At 39.1% G+C, this 17,885-nt stretch overlaps 1 protein-coding gene across 1 annotated transcript in view; it reads right to left on the bottom strand.

The window, feature by feature from the left end:
* The window catches only part of Usp8 (Ubiquitin specific protease 8), a 159,543-nt gene that overhangs the window by 14,072 nt on the left and 127,586 nt on the right, over positions 1 to 17,885 (bottom strand). Inside the window, exon 12 of the mRNA XM_067156292.2 lies at positions 6,274 to 6,507. Coding sequence (XP_067012393.2) covers positions 6,274 to 6,507 — 234 coding nt within the window. The remainder of the gene's footprint in view (positions 1 to 6,273; positions 6,508 to 17,885) is intronic.

The following is a 17,885-nucleotide window of genomic DNA, read 5'->3' as shown; positions in this document are numbered from 1 at the left end:
GTGAGTCAATGCAGTTTCACTCAAGCACCACTACGAGTGCTAATGTGAGTCAATGCATTGTTTTACTCAAGCACCACTACGAGTGCTGGTGTGAGCCAATGCATTGTTTTACTCAAGCATCACTACGAGTGCTGATGTGAGCCAATGCACTGTTTTACTCAAGCATCACTACGAGTGCTGATGTGAGTCAATGCATTGTTTTACTTAAGCATCACTACGAGCGCTGATGTGAGTCAATGCATTGTTTTACTCAAGCATCACTACGAGCGCTGATGTGAGTCAATGCATTGTTTTACTCAAGCATTACTACGAGCGCTGATGTGAGTCAATGCATTGTTTTACTCAAGCATCACTACGAGTGCTGATGTGAGTCAATGCATTGTTTTACTCAAGCACCACGAGTGCTGATGTGAGTCAATGCATTGTTTTACTCAAGCATCACTACGAGTGCTGATGTGAGTAAATGCATTGTTTTACTCAAGCACCACTACGAGTGCTGATGTGAGTCAATGCATTGTTTTACTCAAGCACCACTACGAGTGCTGATGTGAGTCAATGCATTGTTTTACTCAAGCACCACTAAGAGTGCTGATGTGAGTCAATGCATTGTTTTACTCAAGCATCACTACGAGCGCTGATGTGAGTCAATGCATTGTTTTACTCAAGCATCACTACGAGCGCTGATGTGAGTCAATGCATTGTTTTACTCAAGCACCACTACGAGTGCTGATGTGAGTCAATGCATTGTTTTACTCAAGCACCACTACGAGTGCTGATGTGAGTCAATGCATTGTTTTACTCAAGCATCACTACGAGCGCTGATGTGAGTCAATGCATTGTTTTACTCAAGCACCACTACGAGTGCTGATGTGAGTCAATGCATTGTTTTACTCAAGCACCACTATGAGTGCTGATGTGAGTCAATGCATTGTTTTACTCAAGCACCACTACGAGTGCTGATGTGAGTCAATGCATTGTTTTACTCAAGCATCACTACGAGCGCTGATGTGTGTCATTGCAAAGTTTCAACTAAGCCCTTATAACTACATTCGGTGTGAATATCTTTCAAAAAATAAAATAATAAAAAAAACGCCTGAGGGTATGGAACCAAGGAACATATTATAGAAAGAGTTATGTAAATAAGCTAATTTGGCTAGGATTGCATTTAGGCCAAAAGTAATTTTTGAAATTTGTTTTTTTTTTAATTTGCTAGAGCTATCCAAGACTCATAATTTGAAACCTTCACGGGTCCTTTAGCCCTTCAACTTTCGGCACAATTGAGGAAATTGCTTAATTTTATCCTATCGTAGTGTGGGGACCCGTACTTTGTCTGCTAAGAAACGTTTTCAACATTAAAACAGCCCTAATGGGTCTTGGCCTAGCACACGACTATTCCTTAGCTGAAAGGCCTGCTGATTACAAGGTGAAGCGTGGTTAGCACGACAAATCTTTACGGCCATCATTCTTGGCTTTTTAGACTCAGTATTTCTCATGTAGACTGAACGGGGCTCGAACCAGCCTTCAGATCCAGGTGAAATATCCTGGCTTGGCCGGGAACTGAACCTGGGATTTCGAAGCAAGAGGCATGCTTGCTACCCCTAGACCACTCAAGTGAAATACACGCCAATGAGATGCTTAAATGGGTAGGAGGTGCCACTGACCTAATGAATACATAAGAGGTTTCTTTAAAGTCGCCCCAATTTACAAAGAAACTCAACGAGAGCCACATCAAATTTTCTGGTTGTATAATGAGGAAGGGCGGGCCCCGCAGTGTACAGGTAGCGTGCCTGCCTCTTACACAGAGGCCCCAGGTTCGATTCCCGGCCAGGTCGGGTACTTTTACCTGCATCTGAGGGCTGGTTCGAGGTCCACTCAGCCTACTTGATTACAACTAGGGAGTTATCTGATGGTGAGATAACGGCTCCGGTCTAGAAAGCCAAGAGTAACGGCCGAGAGGATCCGTCGTGCTGACCACGTGACACCTTGTAATCTGCAGACCTTTGGGCTGAGCAACAGTCGCTTGGTAGGCCACGGCCCTTCAGGGCTGTTGCGTCATGAGGTTTGATTTTTTTTATAACGAGGAAGGACGATTCCTAAGTCACAAAAGAAGTAGACAGTATACTAAGTCATTCCACGGGAAGAGGTAGGTTGACTGTGATGTAGTGGACAAACAGAAAAAGAACTCAAGATTGTCAACCTACCACCAGTGGCAACACTATACCAAGCAATGTGGTGTCCCAGTATAAAGAGACCTGACCCCAAATGAATTATGAAAGATTTTAATGTCAATTGTGTGTTTTTACATTTGTTTAGTTATTGGACGATTACATTAAGGCTTAAGTTGGCCAGCCAAGGCTGAAACTAGTCCCTAGTTTAGTAATGTATTAATATTGCATATAGTATTGGAAAAGGTGGACCATACAACATTAATTAATTTATTTATTATTTATTTACAGAGTTTACGCCCACATTGGAGCACTTAAATCAGACTATAACAAATTTGTCTTCCTTTTCTTCTCCCAAAAAGTCTTGAGTCTGGTTGACCTGGCTGCCCTCTCCGCATCCGTTATAACATATTGTTTCCTCTGTACAGTGGTCAGAGGAAGCCTGATGCATTTATTCTTCAAAATACTTTTCTCGCCTCTGTTTTCTATGGTTTGCATGGTAATATTCAACTCCTCCAAATCACTTTGAATTTCTTTAAACCAATTTTTTTTTGATTTACTATTCCATTAATTTAATTATTATTATTGTGATCACAATTCAATACGGATCAAAACCATGAAGTTTATATCCTATGATAACCTGCTTCAGCCGTGTGTTCAATGCTATGGGGTGCTTCTCGAATTGTCTCTCTACCCACAGGAGCATAGACGCAGTCATATCACAGACTGTCACTGATGATGATGATCATGCTTGTTGTTTAAAGGGGCCTAACATCTATGTCATTGGCCTCTAATGGTACAAAATGAGACGAAATGTAATGACAATTTAAAAGTTCAAAATCATCCACTGACCAGAATAAAAACGTGATGATGAAGAATGGAGGGATGAATATGAATTTAAAACAATCACTATCATAAACAATATTATTACTGACCAAGGGACTGCTTCTAAAGCACAATCCTGAATCGAGGATGCTTGCTGTCTAAAGGGGTCCAAAATCCAGTTCCATCATAATGGTACTTATCGATAGTAAAGTAGAACCATGGTATTTGTCATGTTGTGGTTCTACTCAAAAGTAGCGTAGTAGACTCACGGTGCTCCACACATTATGGTACTAATCACAAGTAACGCAGACCCACGGTGTCACCCATATAGTGGTACTAATCATAGGCAACGCCCAGACCTGTGGTGTTGCTCAAAATGGTACTAATCATGGGTACTGTAAAACTCATACAGATTCGCCCTCTGTCGCTACTAATCACAAACCTATTGTGTACCTAACATAGTGGTACCACTCGCAATTAAGGCGATCCATGGTGTTCCCTGTGTGATGGTACTAATCACAAGCAGTTTCATGATACTAATACAATCATCCCTTGGTCAGCCCTTTTAGTCACTTCTTACGACAGGCAGGTGATACCATGGATGTATTCTTTGTCTGCGTGCCCCACCCACAGGGAGTACGTTGCCACTGAGATATCAATCTATCCACCGTACGTTTCAGACACACCATATACAGTGGAACGTTGATATCTCGAATCATCTCGGGAGCTATATTTTATTTCAAGTTATCGAAATTTCGAGATATAGAGAATACCATTTTTGAGCATGTATAGCACATAATTGAATCAGATGTATCTACGGGTTTATACTGAATACATTATTTTTAACAGTACTTAAAAATATACAAATAAACTCAAATTTATGGCATCACTTTAATTATAACCCTTATTACAGTAACTTTTTAGAAGACAGGATGCAGTACATACTGTAGTGAAACAAGAAACATACCTTAGGAAAAAATCTGTTAGCTCTTCTGTTTGTCACTGTCAACCTTTTCTCCCTACACGCTGAAACTTCTCATCAAAACCACGCAGCCGAGATTCGTAAACGGAGCTTGTCATCCGCGACTTTGGGGGATGCTTTCGTACGTGACCGGTAATTAATTCACACCCGAGAAACAGCGAGGCTCCACTGATTTTCCGATCACTAGAAGTTTTAGTTTTCGGTTCCCGTCATATTAGCTCCAAGCATCACTGTAACCCTTTCTTTACTTGTTAACTGTTCCTCACAAACCACGAATGAGGTATTGCACATTTAAAGTTGCATGAAATTTGAGGTACAGAGTATTTTTTGCTTCAAGGGAGAAAATGTTTGGTTCGAGAAACTGAGAAATTCTTGTAACCAAATTTCGAGTAATAGAGAAAATAAATTCACATGAAGAATCTGACAAATGGCTGGGAAATTTAAGTAACTTCAAGATACTGTAAATTCAAGTAATGGAGGTTCGAGATATTGAGGTTTGACTATATATAGAAAGATAGGAACACGAAGAGGAACGTATGAAAACAGTCAGTGAGGGAAGAAGGAGTAACAGAAAAAAGAGACAAGAATAAACACAAAAACAAAAAGAAGGACCAGGGCAATCTCCACATGTTCACTGAAGGAGGGAAGCAGAAACAAGAATGGATGTAGAAGAAGTGGGATTTGTTTAGGAGAGAACTTGCCTATTTGAAGACAGCAGTGTATGAAGAGGTGGAGATTGCCCTTGTTCTTCTGTGTTTTCACGTTTGTCTTCTCTTTTTACTGCTCTCCCTTCCCAAACTGAACTCCACAGGGGTTGGCGATCATGGGGCCCTTAGCTGAGTCCTGGCATTGCCTCCACTTGTGCCAGGTTTCTCACTTTCATCTATCCTATCCGACCTCCCTTGGTCAACTCTTGTTCTTTTCCAACCCTGACGGTATTACATGTGGAGGCCTAGGGAGTCCAATTTTCACGCCCTTCGTGGCCCTCGTCTTTGACTGATACCTTCATTTTTTGAAGTGTCTGATTTCTGTTAAAAATTAAATAATTGAAAAGGAGGTTCAATCTATTCAATACTTAAAAGAAAGAAATGCAGTAATCACATTCCTATTTAAATGGGACCGGTTTCGACCTTAGTCCAGGTCATCATCAGCCGTAAAAACATGTACAATGTTTATGAATATTGGAGGTCAGTTTCACACTCTGATAGGCACAAAGACACGACACCACATTCTGTCATGCACAAAGTCACAACACTATCAACTAATATACGAAGATCAAAAAAACTTGAAGTCGCAGACGAATAGATTTGTAGTAGAAAGCCGCCAGCTCCTGGTGATCAGCGCGGCACATTCAAGGTCATGCGCTGCGGTCGAACGCCAAAGTAGAGTGGAGAATGTTTTGAAGGTCCAGAATTTTTATATACGTACTTAACTTCCCGCAACCGTGACAAATTCTGGACCTTCAAAACATTTTCCACTCTACTTTGGCGTTCGACCGCAGCGCATGACCTTGAATGTGCCGCGCTGATCACCAGGAGCTGGCGGCTTTCTACTACAAATCTATTTGTCTGCGACTTCAAGTTATTTTTGATCTTCGTATATTAGTTGATAGTGTTGTGACTTTGTGCATGACAGAATGTGGTGTCGTGTCTTTGTGCCTATCAGAGTGTGAAACTGACCTCCAATATTCATAAACATTGTACATGTTTTTACGGCTGATGATGACCTGGACTAAGGTCGAAACCGGTCCCATTTAAATAGGAATGTGATTACTGCATTTCTTTCTTTTAAGTATTGAATAGGTTGAACCTCCTTTTCAATTATTTAATTTTTAACATCAATAATTTCAATACGGAACAATGAAATTTTTATCTTTAAATGTCTGATTTCTTGCATTTTTTCCACTCTGATTAGTGTTATATAGAGGATAGTTGCCTAGTTGTACTTCCTCTTAAAACAATAATCACCACCACCATCCCACACTGAAATATCTTTCTACTATTAGAGAGGAAGAAAAAAAAAGGTCATATATACTGGGTACAAAATTTAAACATTAATTTGTTAAACTTCATTTTGTATTACTGTAACATTACCAAACAATTAAATAAATAATAGAAAAAAGAAATATGAACATGAAAAGGAACTCAGTGTGAGAAGAGGGAGCAAAAAGAAAAGAAAAGACGAGATAAGGACAACATGAAAATTGTGTTCCTTTCTTATGTTCCTAATTTTCTATGTATGACCTGATTTGTTACGTTCTTTTATCATTTTAATATCAGGATGAAAATAATACTGGCTTACCCGAAGGTCACGTATGGCTATAGAGCGGTACTGGCCACTCCAGAGCGCCTGTACCACGGCTGCTACTTCCTCCGCCACCTCGCCGTGAGTTTTGTTGTTGTTGTGGTTGATGTCCTTCAGATAGTCCCTGCATATGAAATATTTCGCGAGGGGTGTTGTGTTGTTCAGGCATTGGATGATGGAGTTCATGTAGCACGTGTTGCCCAAGTTCTTCAGGCCAGTTAGACCTCGACCCTGTAAAATGCCATTCTATACAATGACAAAGTACAAAGGAGGTAACTGAGCTTAGCTTTATACAGTCTGTATCAGTATTCAATACTCAAACTTCTAAGGATGACAATGGGACAAAATTTTTTATTTTTTTTATGAAATAACTGTAAGTTGGAAATCAATAGTTGAAGTATATTCTGAGCTGGTTGAAAATATACAGGGCAGTCAAATGAAAACCGAACACCCCCTGTAACACACATTCCGCGCGAAAGGTATCGATACTGCCATTGCTGTGGAAGAAGAACTGCATAGTGACAACTCATGGGTACACACAGTTGTTGGGATATGTTTTCATTGGTGCTTGAACTAGTCTAGTGTGTTCGCCCAGCAAAGAAGAGCAGAGAAGTGTGGTTCATTTTCTGGTGGCTGAGGGTGCTGGAGTCGCATGTCTGCTGTGCATGGCGAACACTGAATGACCGTGATGAGTGTGCACGAGTGGCATAGGAGATTCTGAGAAGGGTTCACATCACTGCAAGACAATGTGCACCTAGGACAGGCCCATCAAGCCATCATCATCATTTCCCCTCATCCAGCTCCTGCCGGGTTGGGGTATTTATGGCACTTCTCCATCTTCCTCTTTCCTTCCACCATCTTGTGCCAGTCCAAATTTAGTCTTCTTATGCCACTCTTCAATGATTCCATGCACCTTGTTCTAGGTCTTACTCTTGCTTTCTTGCCATTGCACTTTGCTTCCACCATCTATCTTGGAATTCTATTCTCCTCCATCCTCTTTACATATCCAAACCACCTTAGTTTAAACTCTCTCATTTAGCCTTCCTATCTCAACTTCCTTCCTAACATGTACATTTCTCATTCTGTCTTTCCTATCACACTTCTTAGGAATTTCACCTCACTGGCTTGAATTCTACTCTCTTGCCTGCTCGTCAAAGTCCAAGTCTGAGCTGCATAAGTCAGTATGGGTACATAGTACATTTTGAACATTATCCCTTTACTTTTCCTTGGTACTTCTTTGGTCCAAACAGTTTTCTTACACACTGGTTTGATTTGTTTATTTGATTTGATTTGTTTATTTACCATCAACAGAGTTATTGATTCTCCAATTATAGATGATATAATACATTCAAATAATAACAATATTAACAGAACTTGCTACTACCACTAATTATAAATAAGCAATATATAATATATACATATTTACAAAACACATTAGGAAGGAAAAAAGACATGTTTTGAAATGACCAAAGGAAGGAAGTATAACTTTCAGTTACTAAATGGGCAGAACAAGATACAAGGAACACTCTGTCTATTAAGTGTCCATAAGATGTCTGCAAAATTCACTAGCTGACGAGTGAAATATATCCACTACCCCTGCTGCTAATCTCCATTTGCATTAATTCACTTCCTAGGTATTGTTTTTTTTTGCTAGTGGCTTTACATCGCACCGACACAGATAGGTCTTATGGCGACGATGGGATAGGAAAGAAATAAGAGTTGGAAGTAAGCGGCCATGGCCTTAATTAAGATACAGCCCCAGCATTTGCCTGGTGTAAAAATGGGAAACCATGGAAAACCATCTTCAGGGCTGCTGACAGTGGGATTCGAACCCACTATATCCAGGATGCAAACTCACAGCCACGCGCCCCTAACCGCACAGCCAACTCACCTGGTACCTAGGTATTTAAAGCTGTCCACAATTTCCAGACTCTGACTTCCAATTTTCACACTGCCCTTTCCTTGCCTTTCCCCTCTGGACATCACCATAGTCTTGCTTTTCTCTGTACTGATTTTCATCCCATTCTTTTCAATTTTTTTCGTTCAGTGCATCTAGTTGCGTTTGCACTTCTTTGCTGTTTTATCCCCAGATCACATCTGCAAATAGCAGTATCTTCATCTCTTTATCTCCATCGGCTTCCTTTATTTCCTTTACAATTTCATCCATGACCATAAAAAACAAAAGAGGTGACAACAGGCTCATCAAGCCATTACTCCTATACTTCAGCGATTTGGTTGGGATACACTTCAACATCCTCCGTACAGCTCGGATTTTTCACCGTTTGATTTTCACATTTTTGGCACCCTGAAGAATGACATTTGGGGATGTTGGTTTCATTCGGACAAGGAAGCAAAGAATGGATCGTCAGTGACCTACTTTCTTTTCTACAAAACTGGAATCGATTGTCTCATCTTCCAGTGGGATAAATGTATTAACGCTTTTGGTCAATACTTTTGAATAAAACCATTCCATGGTCATGTTGTAAGCGGGTGTTTGGTTTCCATCTGATTGCCCCTTATACAACTATTACATGTAAACTCAACAGTAACCTTTTACAAAAACTCTTCAAAAATTGCACCCTCCTGCTTCAATACACCCTCTGCAATGATGTGCCATTACTCATAGTATACTTTCAAAAACCCCAGGCTTGTGTTGTGGACAGTACATAGGTGCAAGCACCCGTGAAACGCACTCTTCTTCGGATACAGTTAGTCTCGTGCACTCCCTCGCTCTGCTCTAAACGAACTAAAATGCACTGCATGTTGCCACAGCACAGGCATTGCATTCTGACACCACAGCCTGTTTAACAGAATATGCTACATTGCTGGTTTTGAAGAATGAGAGCCACAATTATCTTTTACCCTTATATCAGTGATAGACAAATGTGCCTTTGAGAGCAAAGAGCAGAATGTCACCCTCACCTGCAGCTCGGGAACTGACACGCGGCTGGCTTGGTATCTCATCATTGAGTTGAGAAAAACAGAAGCACTTCTGATAGTTTTTGTAAAAGATTACAAAACTGACATCATTATTGTCACCATCAATTTCTCTTTTTCCTGCTGACACTGGGAGGGGGTGGGTGGGGCAAATGTAGTTCCTCTCCACCATTTCTCATCCAACACCAAGTTCCAGTCCAGATTCTGTTGTTCTATGCTGTGTTCTTCACAGAGCCCATCCATTGTAATTTTGGTCTCCCTCCTCCTCTCTTCCTTGTCATCTATCTTTCCAGTGCTTGTCTTTGCAGCCTTTCTTCTTTCATCCACTTGACATGTCCAAAACCTCAATCTGTTCTGTTCCAGTTTGTCATTTAATTTTTGTACATTTAGCTCTTTTTGTGTGTATTCATTTTTTCACTCTATCCCTCCTCGTCTTCTGTACCATACTGCTTAGGAATTTCATTTCAGCTGCCTGTACTCTACTCTCATGTCCTTAGGTAGAGCCCTGCGTGGATATACAAAATAATATCCGCATCCGCTCTACCTTCATCTGCACCCGCATCCGCGAATGGTTATCTGCATCCGCAAAATGGTTATCCACAGATAATTTAAATATTTAACTACAGTATATTACACCCAAGGTACTTAAAAGGAAAGATCTGTTACACCTGGCACCAGAACCCCCTACAGTCACAGGGATTTTCTCTTGAGACAACTATCAACATATTGACCTTTGTTCCTTCCTTCCTTCCATTAACTGCGGGCAGGAGCCAGTTAGGCTTAGGTCAGATTTACGGCTTTATGATTTCAAGGCTCTTTATGTATCACTATTCTCCTATACCAATGTCAAGGGTCGCCTAACCAGAAGCAAAAACAACACTCTACCTGAGTGAAAATCAATAAACGTCATTATTTAGAAATTATCAGCAAAATTATCCGCACTGCCATACAGTTTTTTATCCGCCAAGACACTAACTTCGCAGATATCCGCATCCGTGCAGGGCTCTAATTATAGGTAAATAATATGCCTTGTACATTACTTCTATAGCCTTCATTGGTACATCTTTATTCTGTATTAATCTTCATACCCGGTGGTAAAAGGCACTCCCCACTTGTATCCTACTATTTTCCATTTTCTGCCAGTTCACTCCCCAAGTATTTGAAATGTTCTACTGTTTTGAGTTCCTTGTCTCCAATTCTGACAGCTCCTTTTCCTTCTTTACTTTCTCTACTCATCACCATGGTCTTGCTCTTCTCCACAATGATCCTCAATCCCCATTGTTCAATCCTTCTATTCAGTACATAGACCTGCTGTTGCTGTTGTACCTCCTCCTCATCTTCTTCCCAGATCACATCATTACATTAATTCTTTCAACTTCACCAGTCACCATACATGGCTTTTATTATCGTTACTAGTTCCTTGCCAATGTCCCTCTGTGTGAGGCTTCCCGAACGTTTGGTGAAATGATGCCATCGTATGCGACCGACCGACCAACCAACCAACAAATAAATAAATATTCCCAGCCTTTTTCCATGATCTCAGAATGAACACATGTTCTACTGTTGACCTTCCACTTCTGAATCCAAACTGTTCCTCTTGTAACTTGATATTCCACCGTTTCTCTAATTCTTCTTTCCAATGTACTTTCCTTCATCTTGGCAACATGGGACATGATTGTGATTCCTCGTTAGTTACCATACATCTTCTTATCTCCTTTCTTGAATATTGGTATTATAACCCTCTTTTCCTTCCTTGGCCAGACAGGAATGAAAATATTGAACACTAAGCTTCTCCATTCAAAAATTTCATAGGTTCATATGTAGTGTTAAGCAGTGGAAATACTTAAATTGTATGTGAAATTGTATATGGTGATGGTGGATTTAGAATGTTAAACTAGTAGTATTTCTTATAATATTTTCTTTCCATGGAATTGATTTTTGTACTCTTGTTGTAGTTGTTGTTATTGGGTAATTATGTTTTAATTTTACTTCATTGTCACTCTACTATAAGTGATCATTGCCACCAGGATATTTCCCAATTGCGATGTATTTGTTAATAATAAGTTTCATACTGATTTGTATAGACAGCTATTTCAATTCAATTAATGGAGTAGGAGTAGGTCCACCTATTCAATATATATCCTTACTATTGGTCAGACAAGTAGAAGTTTTACAATGCGGTACTTGGAACACGTCAATGCAATAAAACATAATCAATTTTCTGCTATGGGACAAGATATGTCTGACTACAACCATAATATCCTAAAGATCATAAAGAATGGTGTTCTATTAAACATTCTGTAGAACTGTTTCATTCATCAGGGACAACATTTTCCTCCAAATTACAATCTGAATGAAATCTTAGAAAAACAAACATTTTATTTGAACCAATTATCCTTGTATAATAACCAACACAAACCCAGGAAGAACAGAAATTCTCAATCCCCTACCAACATTCGACCACCCCTCCGTTCCTCTCCTGCTCCCCCTTCCCCTTACTCTCACTCCTGTTGTCAGCCACCGCACTCACACTGCATTCAGTGTGGCGCAAGCTTCCACAGTCGAACGACACATATGACGCTGTGAATCAGGGAGGTGAGTTTCATGCAACTTTTGTTTTCCTTCCTTTTCTTTCTGTTTCTTTCTCCTTAAATCAGTAGTTGATTCTGTTTATCTTTTCTTCTTTTCCAGACATTTACCAACATACTCGATGTGATTAATTTCTTCCACACTGTGTAGCCCAAAAATAAAAAATAAAGAGAGAATATAATTTCAGACTGTGAAAGCTTCAGTTGTAAGATTAGAAATAAAATGTTTCCTTAAGACCAGAGCAAAAGGAATATTTTGTTGCCTCGCCTGAACAAACAGGTTTTATTCTATACTTTACAGGCACCAAACCATTTACAGTAGGTATGGTTATATCGTATTATAGTCTATCATGGGCTATGAAGCAAAGAATTAATTATATCTCTAACCATGGAACATATAACTTCATCTCATATTAGCCACAAATTACAGCACACAAATGAATCTTATGAGCAGGCAAAATACAAGTTTCAGTTTATTTCATTGATCTATAATCTGTCCCAAAGTTGGTATGCCAAAGCGACATTGATTAACTAAACAGATCAGTTTACAAATTAACTCTTAAAGTTGTATTGCAACAATGGTATAGGAAAGACCAGGAGTGGGAAGGAAGTCATGGACTTAATTAAGGTACATCACAGCATTTGCCTGGTGTGAGGTTGGGAAACCACAGAAAACCATATTCAGGGCTGTCGACAGTGGGGTTTGAACCCACTATCTTCCGAATGCAAGCTCATGGCTGCACAATCCTAATCGCATGGCCAATTTGCTCGGTAATAATTAGAAGTCAATTGGAATGCCACAGCACCAAAATGCTCACGGAGTGAGTTAGACTAGCAGGGAAGAAGAAGAGTGAGGGTTACTCCACGATGTTGGCAGAGAGACAGCAAACTCGGCACTCTACAGTGAAGTTACCAGCTGGACAGTTTGCTAACGTCTGAACCGACACTCCTCGGGGAGTTCTGTGAGGGAAGAGTCCATTTCGCAGACCGAAACTAAGCCCATGGGCAAGTGCCACCGACTTGCTGGCTGAGCTCCAATGATTGCCATACAATTCATCTGTATGACTTCAGAGATTTGCTACAGAATAGTTTATAATTATGGTCATAATATTGTCTCGAATAAGTTTTTTTAAATGTATAAGATGTTCTCCAGCTAACAAAGACATTTTGTCATTGTTTTCCTCAAGCCAAAAAATAGACTGATCACCTTAATATCTTTGATTAAAATTTTTTCCGTAAAGTATGGTATAGTTGGCTCATACATCACCACCTATTCCTTGTCAACCTCTTCTTCTGGTTGAGCACCTGACACGAAAATGAAAATCCACAGCCTGTTTTCAGTGTAAACTGGATCAGGAATGGAATGAATGAAACCCCCATTTAGCGGTGAGGATAGGAACTGTGCCGGCTGACGAAGCTTATCGCACTCCTCTGGAGCAATGATTAATGACTGTTAGATGAAATGAAATGATATTGGAAAGTGTTGCTGGAATGAAAGATGACAGGGAAGACCTGAGTACCCAGAGAAAAACCTGTCCCATCTTCACTTTGTCCAGCACAAATCTTACATGCAATGCCTAGGATTTGAACCCAGTAACTGTTGCATCAATGATTTCCGAAACCTTTATCCCATGACTGACTGCAATAATGTTTATTTGTCTGTTGCTTGCAGACAATGTAACTCTTCACAGATTTGTAATCGCTACTGCAGAGAGCTTAGGCCAGTGTCTCTTGTACGGTATTATGCCTTATCATTCTCAGTGATTCTCCCTTGGATCAGCTCCCGAGCACATGAAGAGTTTCGTAATTGCTGCAGTGTCTGCAGCGGCTTGTGCCAGCAAGGGATCATATATGGGCAACCACGGCATTCATTTTTTAAAAGTCCCTCCACTTAGAGCTTGAAAAACTTTTCTTTTGCAACCCATTCATAAACTAAGCACAGTCACTAATACAGTAGCCCCAAATGAGATACCGACTCTAAACATTAACTTGTTCTGTACATAGTCATTCTTAATCAGAAAAAGTAAACTAAACTTCACAACTCTTATTTTTATTTTTATTTTATAGAAATGGTATAAGTGATCACAAAGCTGTTTTCATCACAGTTAAAAATAAATGTGATAGAAAGTTTGTAAAAGTAGGAATATTAGGCAGTACCTTATGATTGATAAGGATCTTCTCCATGAGTGGTTTATTTTGAAATTTAATGTTTAGGAAAAGCATGCACCACAATTCATAGAACATTAATCTCTTAACATGGATTCCATGTAAACTGCAACCTTGGCACGTTTTCGTAAACTATTAAAAAGAAATAGTGGTATGTTTAACTATATGAGCAGTACATATTATAAATGGCCATATATAGTGATGAACATATTTAAAAAATCATAACGATTAAAGTTTATGTGCAATTTTTAAAATTTCCAAATGAAAAAAAAGGTAGAATTCGTTACAGTACTAATGCTAGATTTTGTCTTGAAATTTCTCGAATTATAAATATGATTCTAATGTGCATTTAATAATAAATACCTATTAAAATACAAGCAGTTTCAGAATCATTTTTAAGAAGTCATTACATTTTTTCTTGAGCTCTAAATGCTTAATTTACTCATTTAAACAAATAATCTTACTTTAATTTGTCCTTATATACCACTATCTCCTTTAATCTGATAAACATTTTGCCAATTTTGCTCAGTTATGTTGTTTTCTGTCAACTGTGTAAAACCTGTTACGTTCAAAATAGTAAAATCACAAGAAGAACAGTGACTGTTCTTTTTTTTAAATAGTATGTTATATTTTCTAGAGTTCTTTGGTCTGCAGTAATATTGGTATGTTTCTACTAGCTCTCATCTCACAGAGTTTATTGATTTTCACCTTCTACCTCAACAGGTGGGTTGCATTCGTGCAACACCCGTTACAGGCTTTTTTAATATTTAAAATACAGGGAAAAGTTTTATTTCATAAAATAATAGCCCATAGTACACACAAAAGTAAGAGCTATCTTTTGCAATCAATGAGATTTTGATCAATTGTTATTTCATTATCTAAACTCATCTTTTTAACTCTTCAACTGTAACACCTGTTACAATGGAATGCCTGTTAAGAAAAGCTGTGTAAAATTTCTGAAATGCAAGAAAATGGAGAAGAAGGAAGACCTGTATAAAGTAGACTTAGTGAAGGTTCTCGCAAAATAAAATGTTTCTACTTGTCACTGAATTTAGCAACACATGAGACAGTAGGAAGTGGGGACAAGCAGAGATACAACTCACATGATGATGGTCACCGACTAACTTGTTCAACTCGTTGGCTGAACGGTCAGCGTACTGGCCTTCGGTTCAGAGGGTCCCGGGTTCGATTCCCGGCCGGGTCGGGGATTTTAACCTTAATTGGTTAATTCCAATGACACGGGGGCTGGGTGTATGTGTTGTCTTCATCATCATTTCATCCTCATCACGACGCGCAGGTCGCCTACGGGTGTCAAATAGAAAGACCTGCAACTGGTGAGCCGAACCCGTCCTGGAATATCCCGGCACTAAAAGCCATACGCCATTTCATTTCACCGACTAACTTTATCTTCAGCAGAAGACAAGTTGGGTTCAAAACTTGAAATGAGGTAAACTCAGAGTGCAAAAATGTTCTTGTTATGTCCAGCACACTCTTCAATTCCGCCAATCTCAGTCACTGGTGGAAGAACAAAGTAACATTTGCAACACAATTTGATCACAGCAGAGATGAACACAGAATACTTGCTAAGTAATCCCTACATCAAGAGGAGAGCATGCCACCACACATCTGAAGAGATGTGATATGATCTTAAGGGGAGACTTTACTGAAATTTGGCCAATTTTCATCACAAAAATGGATTTTACAATTTTGGGCTTGAAAAATTCTGCAGTCCTTCCTCTTCCAAAAAATGTTATTACATTCACCATACCACCATTTTTAAACGGAGGTGCTAAGCACTGGAAGAGCGAGTCCATGCCCCCTTCTTTAACGATGAGAGGCGAAGGATATTTTGGTGTTACATTGTGCGTCTATGGAACAACTGCCCTAAGGAAACATTTGTTTCCAAAAATAAACTCAAGGTAGTAGTAATTAAATCTGTGATGGAGTTCAATATGGGGTGTTTAAAGGCTCTCAAAGTTGTGACCAGCACGAGGGTTGAACCTACTACCTTATCAGCATTGACTAGCAGTGAGCAACGGGACAACAGACAGTGCAGCAACAGCAAGAAAAGGAACAGTTCTACACAAAAGCAAGAAAGGAAGTTGGTGAAATGGAGGAAAATATGAGAGGAAGAGAGGAAAAGGATGTGTGAAGAGGAAACATATGGTACAGGGCAGTTTTAAAGTCAGCATGTTTGTCTGAATTTGCTGTTTTCTCACATTTATATTTTTCAGCATTTCTTCCCATACAATAGGCTCCTTGCGATGAAGTTCTTATCGAAGTCAAGTGAAACTTTCAGGTGATCTTCCAGTATACATAAGGGATAAATGATACTATAGCATTTTAGGGTCAAATGAATATTACTACCATTTTTTGCCCCACATACCTTGTCTAACAACAAAAATGCATAGTATCAATCAATTCTACAAGTGTTTAGGACTAGTTCACCAAATTTCAGCTTGAAAAACAAAAAGAACACAAAAAGTGACACAAGGAGTTTTTTCACGTTGCATGGAAATTTTCTATAAAAAGACACATAACTCAAAACTAATTAGCCAATCGTCTCGAATCTTTGTGTGATTATTTCTCTTAAGGGCATCTATAAGTGGTTAAAATTTGGAGGCGATTGGTTAAAAAATGTAGAAGTTCAGAATTTCAATTGAAGCCACCCCTTAATAGCTAGTTCAAAGTACACAAGTAACTGCTACATCAAGAGGAGAGCAGTTTTTCTGCACGCCACCAAACATCTGAAGAGATGTGATATTATCTTAAGAGCTAGTTCAAAGTCCAATTTTTTAAGTTCCATCTCCCAAACTTATCACTTTCAAAAGAAGCACACAACCTCACCTTTTTAAGGGCAAAAATAATGAAACTGTTTACAGGAATTTTTGAATACAGTCGTACAAGATTCACCATTGTGTTGCTTTAGCAGACTGGCGCATGTCATCTCCAATGGAGAACCACCGACTGATTCACATGTGACAGCAGTTCTCTGCACAAGATTCCAGGAAGCCATGCAGGGATCACATGGCCACACACACACACTATTGCCAGCTTAACTTGATAAGATTACTGGTCACATCATTCAGGCACTTACACGACCAACAATAGACTGGGATATTTTAGGAACTTACCGATGCATTCTTTAATTAGATAATGCTGGCTAAAAAATGTAGCAATATTTTTGTACTACATAAGGCTCGTTATTCCTTCTTCTGTAGTTCTTGGATCTAATAAACCGAGTTGAAGAAAGTGTTGACATCTGAAACTCCCCTCCGTATGGGTAATAACCGGCCTGACCAAGAATAAAATCAAAGAAAATATTTCTCAAAGCAACAGAAGCACAAGCAGTTTAACAAGCTCGAAATGATCAGTGGTGTGCGAGACACAGTACAACCCTGTTAATCCAAACTAATTTGGGCTATGTTCCATCTTTCAAAATATATATGAAAACCATGTAATACTGTTCATACAGTACTGTACACAATTGGAGCAGTCATAAGGCAATGAAGCAGGTTTAGTTCCTTATGCTATAAGAATACTACCAACTTTTCTAGTACAGTGAAAATAGTGTTTTTTCACACAAATGTGGATTCTTCCTAAATTAAAAAAGAAATTGATTCTTCAAATTTCGTCATAACTTGAATGAGTAAAAGACAGCCACCATCAAATATAAAACATAATATTTCATTTATTATCACTGTAGTCTTTTAACAAAAGGATACAATTTAGATTTCTTGCCAGCAGTGTGTTCCTGCATAAAACATTTTACTTCATGCTTGGCAAATTCTGCCCAAAAAAAAAGTCACTATCAACAAAATTTATCCTTCCTTCTAGATCGTAATCAACCAAACATCTTGTTATCTTTCAGGGAACAATTTCAAAATCTTGATGAATATCCTTACTTGGTACATCCAA

Source organism: Anabrus simplex, chromosome 12, assembly GCF_040414725.1.
Source record: "Anabrus simplex isolate iqAnaSimp1 chromosome 12, ASM4041472v1, whole genome shotgun sequence".
Lineage (NCBI taxonomy): Eukaryota > Metazoa > Arthropoda > Insecta > Orthoptera > Tettigoniidae > Anabrus > Anabrus simplex.
The sequence above is the reverse complement of the archived record's forward strand: the minus strand, read 5'-3'. Positions and strand labels throughout refer to the sequence as shown.